The sequence below is a fragment of the Anas platyrhynchos genome, chromosome 7 (genome assembly GCF_047663525.1).
Source record: "Anas platyrhynchos isolate ZD024472 breed Pekin duck chromosome 7, IASCAAS_PekinDuck_T2T, whole genome shotgun sequence".
Taxonomy (NCBI): Eukaryota; Metazoa; Chordata; class Aves; order Anseriformes; family Anatidae; genus Anas; species Anas platyrhynchos.
Genome location: NC_092593.1, coordinates 28,710,314 through 28,724,787, shown reverse-complemented (window position 1 = coordinate 28,724,787; position 14,474 = coordinate 28,710,314). Strand labels below are relative to the sequence as shown.

At 53.4% G+C, this 14,474-nt stretch overlaps 1 protein-coding gene across 2 annotated transcripts; it reads right to left on the bottom strand.

Moving 5' to 3' along the window:
* Positions 1 to 140: 140 nt before the first annotated feature.
* On the bottom strand, positions 141 to 14,181 carry LOC101795089 (maestro heat-like repeat-containing protein family member 7). Of its 2 annotated transcripts, XM_072041142.1 has the most exons (14): positions 7,123 to 10,089; positions 6,615 to 6,718; positions 6,274 to 6,428; positions 5,809 to 5,956; positions 5,223 to 5,410; positions 4,996 to 5,133; positions 4,594 to 4,708; positions 4,224 to 4,361; positions 3,798 to 3,974; positions 3,475 to 3,630; positions 3,070 to 3,171; positions 2,845 to 2,941; positions 2,637 to 2,696; positions 141 to 2,327 (listed from the first exon to the last, which is right to left on the bottom strand). In XM_072041142.1, exons 1-14 carry the CDS (start codon positions 7,544 to 7,546, stop codon positions 2,131 to 2,133), a joined length of 2,199 nt encoding a protein of 732 aa, XP_071897243.1. In that variant the 5' UTR covers positions 7,547 to 10,089; the 3' UTR covers positions 141 to 2,130. The 2 variants fall into 2 exon arrangements, with proteins under 2 accessions (XP_071897243.1, XP_071897242.1); XM_072041141.1 differs by having other exon boundaries at positions 3,070 to 3,630; positions 7,123 to 14,181.
* Positions 14,182 to 14,474: the final 293 nt, after the last annotated feature.

Genomic DNA, 14,474 nt, shown 5'->3' with positions numbered 1-14,474 from the left:
CCACATGGGACAGCAGCTCCTGTGAGGACGGCAAGGGACGAGGGGTGGTGTGTGTGTCGGTGCTGTGATGGTGTTATGTTTATTTTGGTGTGGTGAATTCTTTTTCTTTTTGAAGTAAATGAAGTTTGAGAAGGCTGTGATAATTGTAAAGTAAGAGGATATTGTGATTAATCTTAACTATGCTTTTAACAGAGGCGAGGGGTGGAATGTAGTGGGTTTACGTGGCAAGGTTTTGGTAGCAGGGGGCCCTAGGGGTGTTTTCTGTGAGAAGGATCTAGAAGCTGCCCCATGTTTGGTAAGGGCCCCACTGCTGACCAGAGCCGAGCCAATAAGCGATGTTGTTTTGCGCCTCTGTGAGAGCATATTTAAGAAAGGGAAAAAAACGCTGCGCCACACAGCAGCTGGGAGAGTCAGAGGAGTGAGGAATGGCCTTGCAGGCGCCAAGGTCAGTGAAGAAGGAGGGGGAGAGGTGCTCCAGGCGCCGGAGCAGAAGTCCCCTGCGGCCTGTGGTGAGGACCACGGTGGAGCAGGTGGCCCTGCACTGACGGAGGCTGCTGCCTGTGGAAGACCCCTCCCGGAGCAGATTCCGGGCCGGACCTGTAGCCCGTGGAGAGGAGACCTGGGTGGACCCAGGTTGGAGCAGTTTTCTCCTGAGGGATGGACCCCCATCCCTCAGATATGGGTACGGACCCATATCTGGAGCAGTTCTGGAGGAGCTGCTGCCTGTGGGAAGCCCATGCCAGATCAGTTCATGAAGGATGGCATCCCGTGGGTGGGACCCCACAGCACAGGGGACGAGAGTGACCGAGAAGGAGCGGCAGAGAAGAAGTGCTGTAGACTGACCATAACCCCCATTCCCCTGTTCCCCTGCGCCGCTCGGGGGGAGGAGGTGGAAGAGGGTGGATGGGGAGGAAGGTGCTTTTGGTTTCTTTCCTTCATTTCTCACTTCTCTAGCTTGTTAGTAATAAACAACAAATCTTACTATCTCCCTATGCCGAATCTGTTTTGCCCGTTACGGTAACTACTGCGTGATCGCCTTGTCCTTATCTCAACCTTTGAGCCCTTTTCACATATTTTCTCCCCATTCCTCTTTGAGGAAGGGGAGTGAGAGAGCGGCTGTGGTGGAGCTCGGCTGCCCACTCGAGCGGAACCATGGCAGTAATGCTACGGCTTGATACTTCCACGCTTCTCCTTCTTGGGGCTGCCTCAGTGAACCACACGCTGCTGAAATCGGGCTCAAACTGGGGAGGAGCATGTTCACCGGGGCAGGAAGGGGGCTTCTCATCTGGCTTAACCTCTACTGGTTAGCGCATGGGAAGAATCTGAGGTGTGCCCTCCTCTATTTGATGAGCATGCCCATAGGGAGCTCGTTGCACACACCGTTTTCGAAGGGATTCCGTTTGCACCCCTGTGGCAGGGGTGGGGTTCCGGCAGTTACCGGTCACTTGAGCGCTTTGGAGGGCCCTGGCAGAATGGTTGGCTCTTGGTTTATCGTTCTGACACCCCCCTGTGAAGCTGGACGGACTACAAATGGCCCTTTTCCCAGGTAAAGTAGGGCTTCTCGGCATCCTTGAAACTTCGGGAAAGTTTGTTTGGGGCGAGTGGGACCTTTGGGTCCGTGCTGCCATGTGTGAGGTGAGAGCCCGTGGGTGGCATGGCGGCCTGGGATTTTTATCTTTTCTGCTGGAGCTTGGAGCCCTCAGCTGTCAAGACGGGCAACTATATCCTTTTGAGTCTGCCCCACCACAGAGCCACAAGACGCTGGGGCCACCAACGAGCACACCGTTGAGATACCGATATGCTTGAACTCCTTTCCCAGGCGTAACTGGGGCAAGATGTTTAGTCTCATTAAGTCACCCCCAGCAATTACTCCACAGCCAGCCATTCGCTGGAGGTTCCCAGTCACTTCAGGGCCCAAGTCTTCCACGATTTTATTGCCTCAAAGGAAAGACACGCAGATGAGGGGAAGAAGACAGACTGCTTGTCTGGGGAAGGCCAAGGAGATCTGGGAGCAAGCGAAGGGGGCAGAAGGTCCTGAAGGCTGGAGGTGCGACACATGCTGGGAGAGTCCAGGGGACACCCAGCCTTCCACACGCTTTTGGGTGGCCCCAGCACACAGGATGCCTGCCATCATCCCTGTGCACAGCAACAGCAGCACAGGAAGGCCAGTGCAGAGCACTTCTTCCGCGCCTTCCAGAGTCGGTAGCTCAGCCCTCGTAATCCAGGTACACTGCGTGGCAACCTCATTGCAGCTCGTATAATGAAGAGGGTCTCAGTTGCGAGCGAAGAGACAGAGGAACTGACGTCATCCGTCATGCCTTGAATGGCTGTGAGAGAGAGGAGCGGAGGCAAGGTCAGAGCCTGTGTTTGCGGGGACCCTGGGAAGGGCCCCATCCCTGGAAGTATTCAAGCAAGGTTGGACGGGGCTTTCAGCACCCTGGTCTAGCGCGAGGCATCCCTGACCAGGCAGATGGGTTGGAGTTCGATGACGTCACAGCTCCCTTCCAACCCAAAGCATTCTGTGACTCTGGTTTTATGATTCTACCAGCTCCTGCTGTGGCCAGCGCCACCCAGCTCTTCCTGTGGCCAGGCAGGAGCAGGGGGCAATCCGCCAATACCCCGCTGCCCTCACTTACCTTCATAGATGATGAGGAGCTCCTCCTCACGCCAATCCCTCACTCGCCGTGCAATGAGCCCTAGGCAGTACACACAGCCTGTCACAAACTCTGCCCGCCAGCCCTTCCCAGCAGCACATCTCCCCATCTCCCCCCCGCTGGCCCTGCTGGCCGGGCCACCTCCTCCTCCTTCCCTCGGGCACAGAGGGACCCCGGGGCTCGGGCTCACCGATGAACCTGACGGCTTCCAGTCGCAAGGGCTCCTGTGGGCTCTGCAGGTACGGCAGGCTCTGGCGCAGGTGCTCATCCAGGCTGTTGTCCTCCAGCTGCACAAGAGAGAGCGCAAGGGCATGGGGCTGGTGCAGAGCCTCCCCCTTGGACAGCTGCCTGCCCCATGCCCTGGGGCGCTGTGGGCTTGTCCAGTCTGGGTCGGGGCCTTCAGAGCTGTCCTTACCAGGTACTTGCCGAGTCTCCTTGTTTGCTTTCTCTCCAGCAGGTCCACGAGCTGCGACCTCTGCAGGAATTTGGCAGCATCGAGAAGGGTTTCCTCTGCGGCCTGAAGAGCAGCAGAGACTTTGAAGTGGCACCCCCAGCTCTCAGGGGACCTGTGTCCCCAGCCCCTTGGCGAGGCTGCAGGGGCTGCACGCCTCTGCACGGCCCAGGGCGCTGTGTGGGGCAGGCTGACCACAGGGAGCAGGCGTCTGCTCCGCAGTGTAGTGCCCGAGGGAGCTGGGGCTGGATGCAGGGAGCAGGGATGGCAGCAGAGCCCACGGCTCCGTCCCTCCTGCGGGTGCTCAGTCCCACCCCGGGGTGTCAGCATCGCCCTCCCCAAATGCCCACGCTGGGCAGAGAAGCCAACCTCGGCCACTTGCTGGTTCTCGTCGTGCAAGTGGAAGAACAGCGGGATCACGCTCTGGCACACGTGTGTCTTCAGCTGCTCTTTCTCCCTTGCTGCAAAAAGGCTCATCACATCTCTGAAGAAGTGGATGGATTGCAGCTGCGTGGAGCTGGATTCCTGGTGGGAAGGAAGAAGCGAAGACCTCAGCACCAGCTGCTCCAGGCCCACCTGGGCAAGGGTGTGAAAATTCACAGGGCACAATGCTTCCTGACAGCACCCAACATCCATCAGGAAAGGCACCGGCCCTCAGAGACCCCCGCTGGGCCCTGTGCCCTCAGCCTTACACTGTCAAAGAACGCTGGCAGCCTCTCTGCCAGCTGCAGAGCGGTGGGCCTGGCCTTGTTGATGGTCATCTCCTTGAGCATGTTTTTGAGCACAAACAGCGCATTTCCAGCCACGTCCCCTTCCAAATCTGGCAGTATCCCCATGATCTCTGGCAGCAGGAACTCCATTTTTTTCGCCTGTGGGGAGCAACAACACCGTGTTGGGCTGTGCTTGCAAACACTCTCAGGCTGTCAGAGCCCACAGTGCCCAGAAGCCACGGTCCTGCCCCAAAGGACTTGGGCAGGCGCATGGGGAGGCACAAGAGTTGGGAGCAGCTCCCACAGCACTCGGTGCCCAGCCAAGTCCAAGCAACGGTGTTAGCCAGCATCCCTGGCCCAGAGCCACACCACCAATGGGGTGTGTTCAGCCAGCTGAACCCTGCTTACCACATAGGGTCTTCTGCTGAGCGTTTTGAGGCCCTTGAGCACCAGCTGACGCATCGCCGTGCACTCACTCCTCAGGTATCTTGGGAAGAGCTGCAGGACTCGAAGACACTCCATTTTGAGGTCCTCACAGGCCAGCATCTGAAAAACACGCCTCAGTCAAGGCTGGAATTGGCCGGCAGAGACCTCGCTCACGGGAGGCACAAGAAACCGCAGACAAGTGTCACTCTGGCAGTGTGTGCCAAGGGGATGAGCCCCAACGGATGAAGCCCTGCCCCAGCTCCACCGGCCAGCCTCTCCCCACAGCTGTGGCCACCAGAGGGTGGAGTGGCGAGAGGCAGCTCAGGCCGGCACCGCTTGCCATCGGGCTCACCTCGACCAGGAAGGCCATGGCGGGGACCTTCCAGCGTGGCTCGTTGTTGTTGAGCCACGTTTCCAGATACAGCACAATCCGTCGGCGCTCTGTTCTTGAGACATATTTCATCGCCCTGGCAGAGGGAAGAAGGCAGGGTGAGTCCTGAGCAGGAGTCCTGAGCAGAAGTCCTGAGCAGGACGGGTGAAGTGCTCCTGGCTCTGTTCCAGCAGCCACCAGCATTTCATGCTCCCGGAGGCCTGGTCTTTCCCCACCTCTCCTTGCAGGGAGGAAGCCAGTGCCCCACAGCAGTGTGCACCTCGGGTGCACCATGGGCTTCCTGCCCCTTCTGAGGAGACCTCATTGGTGCCCACGGGCAATTCACGCGCCCCGGGCTCTGCCGGTGTCCCTCAGTGCCCTCACCTGGCCAGCAGACCCACTGCCCAGTGGTGGCTCTCAGCGTGGAGTAGCATCTCCCAGATATTCCTCTTTCCCAATTCAAGCACCAGCATATCATACCCAACACGGCAGAGCAGTGCTTTCAGAGTCAGCAGTGCGAACCTGCAGGCAGAGCACAGCCCAGGTCACACCCGGATCCCTGGCCCAGGCTCCAGGACCATGGGAAGGATGGGAGGAGGGGGACAAAGCACCTGCTGGGGCTGGTGGCAATGCCCTCCTCCTGCTGGCATTCCCTGAAGAAGGTCTCCACCTCTTCTGGTGTCTGCTGCGCGCTTGCGAAGATTTGGAAGAGCAACACCATCAGGGGTAGAGAGAAGCTCATCTCCTGCTCCATTGGGTAGTTGGCTGGCCGAAGGAGCTCCCACAGCACCCTGGTTGCCTGCAGAAAAGACCCAGAGATGGCACTCACTGCTGAGCCAGCCCCGTGGCACGGCCCCAGTGTGGGAGGCCGAGGCTCAGGTGCAGACGTGGGCCGCAGGAGATGCAGGCAGAGCACCCGGCCTGGCTCCCATCCGGAGCTGAGCCACAGGCAGCCTCCCTGGGGCGGTGGCAGTGTGCCCTGGCTGAGCCTCCTGCGGCCTGCCACCAGCCTGGGCTCTCCGTCCCAGCCCCTGCAGCCTGCTGGGCTGTGCCTTGGCCCTGGCCTGTCCCCTAAAATGCCCTAAGCCAGGTTTGCAGCCCACCGCCTGAGGCAGGGAGACGTAGTGACAGGGGAGGAGGGATAGCTGCCCCGAGATGCAGCCCCTGGGGGGAGAGAGGGCTTGTTCAGAAACTCACGGCCAGGGCGAAGACATCCGTGTTGTCCCCGTCAGAGGTGGACGTCCTGTGAAAGGGCCAGTCCTTCAGCACGTGGCACAGCTCTGTCATCACCTTCTTTTTAGTCCGGGATGAGACGACCATCACCCTCCACATGGTCACGGCAGCTCTGCAGGGCCAGAGAGCTGGGTCAGGGGGGCCTTGGCCACAGCACCAAGACCTGGGCACCCGTGGAGGGGCCCAGGCTGGCTGCCAGTCCTACCTCTGCCCCCTGCCCCTCACAGGCAGCCCCTGGCGGGCCCTGTGGGGCAGGGAGGGATTGTGGTGGCAGGCTCTGGGGCTGACGTGCCAGGGCTGGGAAATGGGGCGATGCAGGGCTCGGCCCCTGCAGAGCACCCTGAAAACTGCCATCTGCCTGGCAGCTGGCGCTGGATGGGCTCGAAAGGCTGACGGGCCCCGAGCCATCAGGGCAGGCGGGCACCATACCTGTCGCACGCTGGGGAGCAGCGCAGCAGAGTCACCACCACGTCGTGGGGGTGCTCCTCGGCCAGTTCCAGAAGGCTCTTGTCCAGGCGGTGCTGGGCAGACTGCTCTGTGTTGGACACGAGCCACTGGTAGATGCTCCTCAAGATGCCCGGTGCCTGAAGGAGAAAGGGCTGAGAGTGGGGCTGCTGCCAGAGCAATCCCTTTCCTGGGGTCCACTGACAAGCGCTTCTATTCCCACCACTCAGGGCTGGCCAAAAAGGATGTCACATGCCCAGCAGACAGAGCTTGAAGGGGGGCACACGATCCCCCAAGGGCTTGAGACCCACTGACTGGATACTTACATGATGTGGAGGGATGACACTGTGTAGTACACGCTTATCCAGCTCGACTGCAATGGCCTCCTGCTCCTGATGTTGCTGCTGCTCCTGTTCTGTCTGGTCCCAGCCTGGATTTGGTGAAGACCAAGCACAGACAGAGCTGAGGGTCCGTGGGAGAGGCTGGAGGACACAGCCAAGACCATGCTGCCCAGGCAGGGTGATCCCCGAGCCAGGAACTAGCTGGGCACTGAGCCCAACCTCTCTTGTGCATGCATGGGAGCCAGGTGTTCCCCAGCAGACGCGGCATGGTAAGGGTGGAGAGCCCTGCACCCCACAAGGTGCTTGCTGCCATGGCGCAGGAGAGGTCTGTAGCCACAGGATGGCTGCCCACGGCCTGCCTCTCCCTGCTCATCCCATGGGTTTGGACGGTTCCCCTCGCCCCGTGCCACATGGGACAGCAGCTCCTGTGAGGACGGCAAGGGGCAGAGGCAGCTCGCAGCTGCCAGCCCTTCAGCCCAGCTCAGCCTCTCACCTGCCTGCAGCACCTGCACCTCGGTCAGCTCATAGGGCTGCTGCGCTGGAGAGGCATTAACCTTGGCCTCCTCCTCCTCCGTCCAGGCCAGCTTGGGCATGCTGGGGTCTCTCCCCGCCATGCTGCTGAGGTCTGGCCTCAAGGGCTCCCACCACAGGGATGGGAAACGCTTCCAGGAAGCACCAAAGACACGGGTAGCAGGAATGGGGTGGCTCTGCAGGGACTCCTTGCAGCTCCACTCCTTCCCGACCTGTCCCGCCTCGTCCTCCAGGAAAAGTGGGGAAACCAGGCTGCCAGCAGCATTTCTATCCCGGAGGTCACAAAGGGCCGTTGCCTGGACACAGCCCGCATCATGGCAGCTCACAAAGGGCCCCGTGACCCGCTGCCACCTGCCTCGCCCCTCAGCCCCCTCCTGCCACCCCATCCCCTCACGGCTTCCCAGTGCCCCAGCTCTCTGAAGCACCCATCAGCAGCCCCTTGTCACAGGACCACCAAGCGCTGGCTAGGAAGGGACCCGCGGGGCTGGGTCACCAAACCTGTGGTGACAACTTGTGGAGCCATCAAGGCAGGTGGGCCCCAGACCTGCCGCACGCTGGGGAGCAGCGCAGCAGCATCACCACCACGCCAAGAGACTCCTGTGCAGACGGTGCAGCAGGAGGGTGCCGCAACCGTCCCACCGAGACAGGCTTATGCTGAGCATTGTCCAGCATCTCCTCCTACTTCTCTGTTGGCCATACTGGCCCCCAGTTAACTTCCCACTGATTCTGCTCCCCAAAGGGCATCCGTTCCCTACAGCCATTGATCACCACTTGGAAAGCCGTTTTGGTGTGTACCGGATCACTGCTTCCCTCGTCCCTTTCCATCGCACTCCAGTCTGCTCCCAGCTCTCCTGCCTGTGCGCTTCGCTCGCCCTCGGTTGCAACCTGGTCACCCCAGCTGACGTCAGGCTTTGAATTTAAGAATTCAAAGGGCTTTGAATTTAAGAAAGCAGTAACTGTGAGATGTTAACGTGGTGAAGGGACGAGGGGTGGTGTGTGTGTAAAATGCCCACCTTGTCGGTGCTGTGATGGTGTTATGTTTATTTTGGTGTGGTGAATTCTTTTTCTTTTTGAAGTAAATGAAGTTTGAGAAGGCTGTGATAATTGTAAAGTAAGAGGATATTGTGATTAATCTTAACTATGCTTTTAACAGAGGCGAGGGGTGGAATGTAGTGGGTTTACGTGGCAAGGTTTTGGTAGCAGGGGGCCATAGGGGTCGTTTCTGTGAGAAGGATCTAGAAGCTGCCCCATGTTCGGTAAGGGCCCCACTTCTGACCAGAGCCGAGCCAATAAGCGATGTTGTTTCGCGCCTCTGTGAGAGCATATTTAAGACAGGGAAAAAAACGCTGCGCCACACAGCAGCTGGGAGAGTGAGAGGAATGAGGAACAGCCTTGGTCAGTGAAGAAGGAGGGAGAGAGGTGCTCCAGGCGCCGGAGCAGAAGTCCCCTGCGGCCTGTGGTGAGGCCCATGGTGAAGCAGGATGTCCCCCTGCAGCCCATGGAGGTGACCACGGTGGAGCAGGTGGCCCTGCACCTGGTCAGGCCTCACCTGGAGTACTGTGTCCAGTTCTGGGCTCCCCGGTACAAGAAAGACAGGGATATCCCGGAAAGAGTCCATCGGAGGGCCACAAAGATGATCCAGGGCCTGGAGCATCTTCCCTATGAGGAAAGGCTGAGAGACCTGGGTCTGTTCAGCCTGGAGAAGAGAAGACTGAGAGGGGATCTCCTCGGTGTATATAAATATCTGAGGGGTGGGGGACGGAAGGACGTAGCCAACCTCTTCTCAGTGGTTTGTGGGGATAGGACAAGGGGCAATGGCTGCAAGTTAGAGCACAGGAAGTTGTGCACTGACATGTGAAAGAACTTCACGGTGAGGGTGACGGAGCACTGGGACAGGCTGCCTAGGGAGGTTGTGGAGTCTGCTTCTCTGGAGATATTCAAGGCCTGTCTGGACACCTACCTGGGCAGCCTGCTTTGAGGAACCTGCTTTGGCAGGGGGATTGGACCCGATGATCTTTCAAGGTCCCTTCCAACCCCTACAGTTCTGTGTTTCTGTGATTCTCAGTGCCCCAGCTCTCTGAAGCGCCCATCAGCAGCCCCTTGTCACAGGGCCACCAAGCGCTGGCTAGGAAGGGACCTGCGGGGCTGGGTCACCAAACTTGTGGTGACAATGTCAGAGTGCCAAGACCCATACACCTCTGTGTCTATATTTCCAGGGCATAAGGAACTGGACAGATGGTCAACAGCTACTGTGATGCCCATGTGGAGCCCAGTGGCAAGTGGTGTCCCCGAGGGGTCTGTACTGGGCCTGCTGTAATTAAACATCTCTGTCGGTGACACGGGCAGTGGGATTGAGCACGCCCTCAACAAGAGGGCAGACAACACCAAGCTGAGTGATGGTTGGACCAGATGGGCTTGGAGGTCTTTTCCAGCTTTCATGATTCTATGATTTGTGAGGGGTGCAACCCCCCTTTTTGCTGTCACTCAAGGAAATTGTTATTCTAGCGTGTTAGCCTTGCACTGGAGGCATAGTGGCTCTTTAGGAAGGACATGCTGGCAAGATGAGGAGGGGCTGTTGCCCTTCATGGGAGCGAGCAGCTGGAGATTGTGGAGCTCTGTCTGGAATGGCTGAGGAGCTGGCTGAGAGTTTACGGCTTACGATGAAAGGCAGGGGAGGGAAAGGTGACATTATATTTTTGCTGTTGAAAATTCCACTAACCTTGCATATTCAAAAGTGATTGCTCAGGCATAGCAGTGGCATAACAGTGGGGGATATGTTAAGCAGGTAAGGCGACAGTAGAAGGTCCCAAAATAAGGAGGAAGGCCAAGAAAAACAAGACAAACAGTGGTAGAATCAACAGAAACAAAAAACCACGGGTCCCTCCAGTTAAATAGAAAAAAAAAAAAAAGAAAAAAAGGTGTGTAAGGGGGAAAAAGGAGAAATTAAAGTTTGGTTGGCTAAAATTGTACATACATGGTATAGTAACAAGTGTCAAGTAGGTTGTGAACCTGTGGTACTCAGCCAGCAAGGAAACAGGGTGACGCAGTGAAAACTCAATAACCAAAGTTATTAAGCAGGTGTTCTTTATTATGACACCGGGTGTTTGGGGGACCACATACCCCAAAGGACAGTGTGCTTATATTAGGATATATACATACTCATTTCCCAGAAGTTTCTTGCATAGTCATCAGGTCTCTGAAGAATCTTTAACATAGGTTCCCACCCCTCTTTGCATGTGTACTGGAGTCCTTGGGTGGTCATCCAGTGTACTCTGATGATCTTTTGATGAAGGCCAGAAGTCTTCCTTGCTGCTACATTCCTGACCCTTCCTTTCTTTGACAGACTTCAGCAGTCAAGCCAGTTCTTGATGGTTCTGTTATCTGCGTGCAGGAAGTCTTTTCTTCCCTTATCTTTTAGGGTTGTCCTGTCCTCATACTCCCTGCCTTGATCTTGTCCTTGTGGTTGATACACATCATACTCCCTGTGTTAGCTAAAACCTGCAAAATCGACATGCTTTCCCTTTCTCCCTGTCTCAATCTGAATGTGAGGGCACTTCTTTACTGTGAGGGTGACAGAGCACTGGAACAGACTGCCCAGAGGTTGTGGAGTCTCCTTCTCTGGAGATACCCAAATCTTTGGCCTCAGATGCCAAAGTTGCAGAAAGCAATAAGGTTATCTCTTGACCACCTTTTCTCCAAACCAGACAACCCAAGTGTCCTCGACCTCTCCTCACAGGACATGCCTTCCAGCCCCTTAGCCAGCTTTGTTCACCTCCTCTGGATGCTTTCAACTATCTTAATATCCTTTTTATATTGTGGATCCCATAGCTTCATAGTAATATTCAAGTTGGAGCTGCACCAACGCTAAATAAAGCAGGAGAATCACCTCTTTTGACCAGTTGGCTATGGGATGTTTAATGCACCCCAATACGCAGAAATGCCCATAGACTACAGGAATATCTGTGCATATGACAAAGGATGGGGAAGTGGCTGATGGAAACATCTTGCATACTGTAGGACCTGAGTATAATACAAATGGTATGTAGCAAGGGGTGGAGATTGTACTGTGTCTGGCTGGGATGGAGTAAATTCTCTTCACAGTAACCCACATGGTATTGTTTTAGATTTGTGACCAAAACAATATTGAAAACACACCCATGTTTTAGCTGTTGCTGAGCAGTGCTTGTACAACTTCAAGGCCTCTGTTTCTCACTCTGCCCCTCCTCAGGTAGGCTGGGGGTGCACAAGAAGCTGGGAGGAGACAAGGCCAGGGCGGCTGACCCAAAGTGACCAATGGTATATTCCACACCATCCAATGCCATCCTCAGCAAAAAAACAGGACTGGGGGGTGGGCTTTCCAAACGAGCCATTGCTTGGGGTCTGTCTGGCCTGTTGTGAGCAGTTTGCTGGATTTGGGGCCTGGTAGGGGGCTGCTGGTGAGTGACTGCTTTCACATCACCTGTTTTTTTTTATTTGTAATTTTTTCTCCTTCACTTTTTAAACTATCTGTATCTCGACCCACAAGGTTCATCACTTCTGCCCTTCCGGGAGAGATTCTCTTTCCCTCCTCTCTCAGCATGCTGTGACCAGCAGTGACACCTCACTGGGCTCAGGAAGCGAGTCAGCGTCCCACGGGCAGGAAGGGCAGCTCCCACATCCAGAGCTTCCCATTTCCATCACATACAGGAGGTGGCAGACGAACCCTGGGCACTCCTGCATCCTCTATATGGCGTTTCAGAAAATACCCAAATACAAAATTCATGCTTACCTCCCTTTCTCTTTGCAAAAGCTGCAATTTCAGAGGTCAAACCGGCAGCTTCAAAACATACCCCCCCCCCCTTCATTTCCTGGATAGCTTCTCAGGATGTCATCAAAACAACCATTTTAAGGATTTGCACAGTATTTTGTGACATTTCACCTATTTGTTGCTGCCACTGCTGGTATCAATATACAAAAATGATGAAACTTTGAAATTATGTAGCTCTTTGTATTTTTAAATCTCTGTACAAATGTTAAACAAAGGAAGTATGTGGAACTGTCATTTTTTGGAATAATCAGTTGATGGATTGTGCTTCAGCTGTACCAGAAGGATATGAACAAGTGTGCTGTACAGAAAGCAAGAAAGCAGATGTAAAATGAGGTTTCATCTTCAAAGTTGAGATTATGATTGGAGACAAGTGTTAAGGACTATATCTGACAGAGTTATTTAATATTCTTACACCAGTTAAGTAAAGCCTAATGGCTACTTTCTATCACACAGGAAGATAAGGGAAGAGTAACTGCTTAAAGCAAATAACATACACCAATATATACATATATATATATATATATATATAAATATAGGCACAAATATATATTCAGACACACATGTGGACTTCAGTTTGTTAAAGACATCTCAGCCAAACTGCAACAAAAATGGTATTTGTATGGTAACACTGAACACATTAAAAACTTTTAAAAAAACCTGTAATGACTGACTATCAATCTTTCTCTCTGAAGAACAAAATTCTTCAAAAATGTTGTACCTGACGAGGCCAGCTGCTTTCTATACTGACCAAAACCACAGTTCTTAATTCCTCTTCTCTGGAATAACTAAAGAAAGTAGTAAGTCGCTATAATTAATTTCTGCACTTCGTGCAGAATTTTTTGCTGTTGGCACGTTTAACAGCCTGTGTATTAACAGGCAACAGTACAGACCTTTGACAGCAAAGGTTCTGGAAATCACTGTGATATTGACATGACGCCATGAGAAACTCAGACCCTATTTGCTCTCCATCAGCTTTGACAGATTCAGGATTTCAACCACTGCTATTTATTTATTTATTTATTTTTATAGCCCCTGTAGGTTTGCAATGTTCCTACAACATCTATGCAACAGTAAAAACAACAGTCTCACCTGCACTGTAACAGATCAGGCATATGATGCTAACGGATATACTTCAGAAAACCAGGCCTTCATTTTTATCCAGTTGGGTATTCTGAGCATAGGAACACCTGCCTAGTGATACAATACAACACGTCCTGCAGCTGTTGTGCTCAACCTACCTGCCCCAGAGACTCAAGCAACCTTCTTCCCTGGTGGTCAACTCAAAATCGCTTGCAAATGCTCTGACCTGTTTGTTTCTGTAAAGTAACAGCAGCAAACCCAATGCATTATAAAATCATCAGATCTATGGGGGCCCAACTGTGCTGGGATGGCTGCAGGCAAGTTGGTGGCCGGGAAAAACCTGTTGCTGAACAGATAATTCATTTTGGCCCATGCTCTCTCTCTGTTTCATCCAGAGGGCTATACAGCAGAGGGCAGCAGGAAGCAGAAATGAAACTGTGTGCACTGCTTACCCCCTCATCACGGGATCATCCTAGGATCATTTCTACTTTAGGAAGCAAACGCACCAATTTCTCCTCTTTTTTATTTATTTGCTTATTTTATTTGGGTAGACAGCATTCTTAGAAATCACAGGCCTGGACTGATGAAATAAAAATACCAGTGGGCCAGCTCCAAGTTCCTTGGATTTTCAGCTGTAAGGTATTTTAGATTTAAAGGACATACAGAGTAGTAACAGACAAAAATCTTCTGCTCCTGAGTTTTCTATGCAGTAACCATTCATTAAATGATTTCTCTAATATAAGGGAATATCAAAATTGTCAGCTGTACAGAAACCTCGTTGCTGTACATTCCTAAGTGCCACAAACACGATACAGGTATCATCACTACCTACATCACACAGGCAAATGTTTTGAGCATGAGAGCTATGGGACATCCACACAGTTAGAGAAGAACAGGTGCTAACAAAGTCCTACACACCCTAGCAGTAGGAAACAGTCTACAGTTATTATCATGTCCTGAGTACCACCATAACCATTATTTCAAGTGTTACCTTTAGGCCCAAATTTTCTTAAATGATCCAGCAGAATATATATATTTTAAACATCTATACTTAAAATGTCCTATTCTACTAACCTACAAACTTTATTATAGCTAGACTGTCATCTGGAGAAAAACACCTTAATGAAATTTCAAGTATTCTTCAATGTTAAATTTGTTACTGTTTATTTAAGTCCTCTGAAGATCCTGAGAGACAAACACTTACACTCACTCAAAAGTGAGAAGGAAAAAAAAACAAAAAACAAAAAAACAAAGCAGCTCCCAGAGTGGCACTGCAGACCTCTGCTTAGGCCAGCTCCCACCCACCCAGCCCACCCAACACAACAAAATTTGGCAGCTGCTGGAAGCTGAATTGTCTTATCTTTTGTGGTTCCTCAAAACGATACACATCACTCTTCTTTCATGCTCAGTGATGGTGACTTATGAAG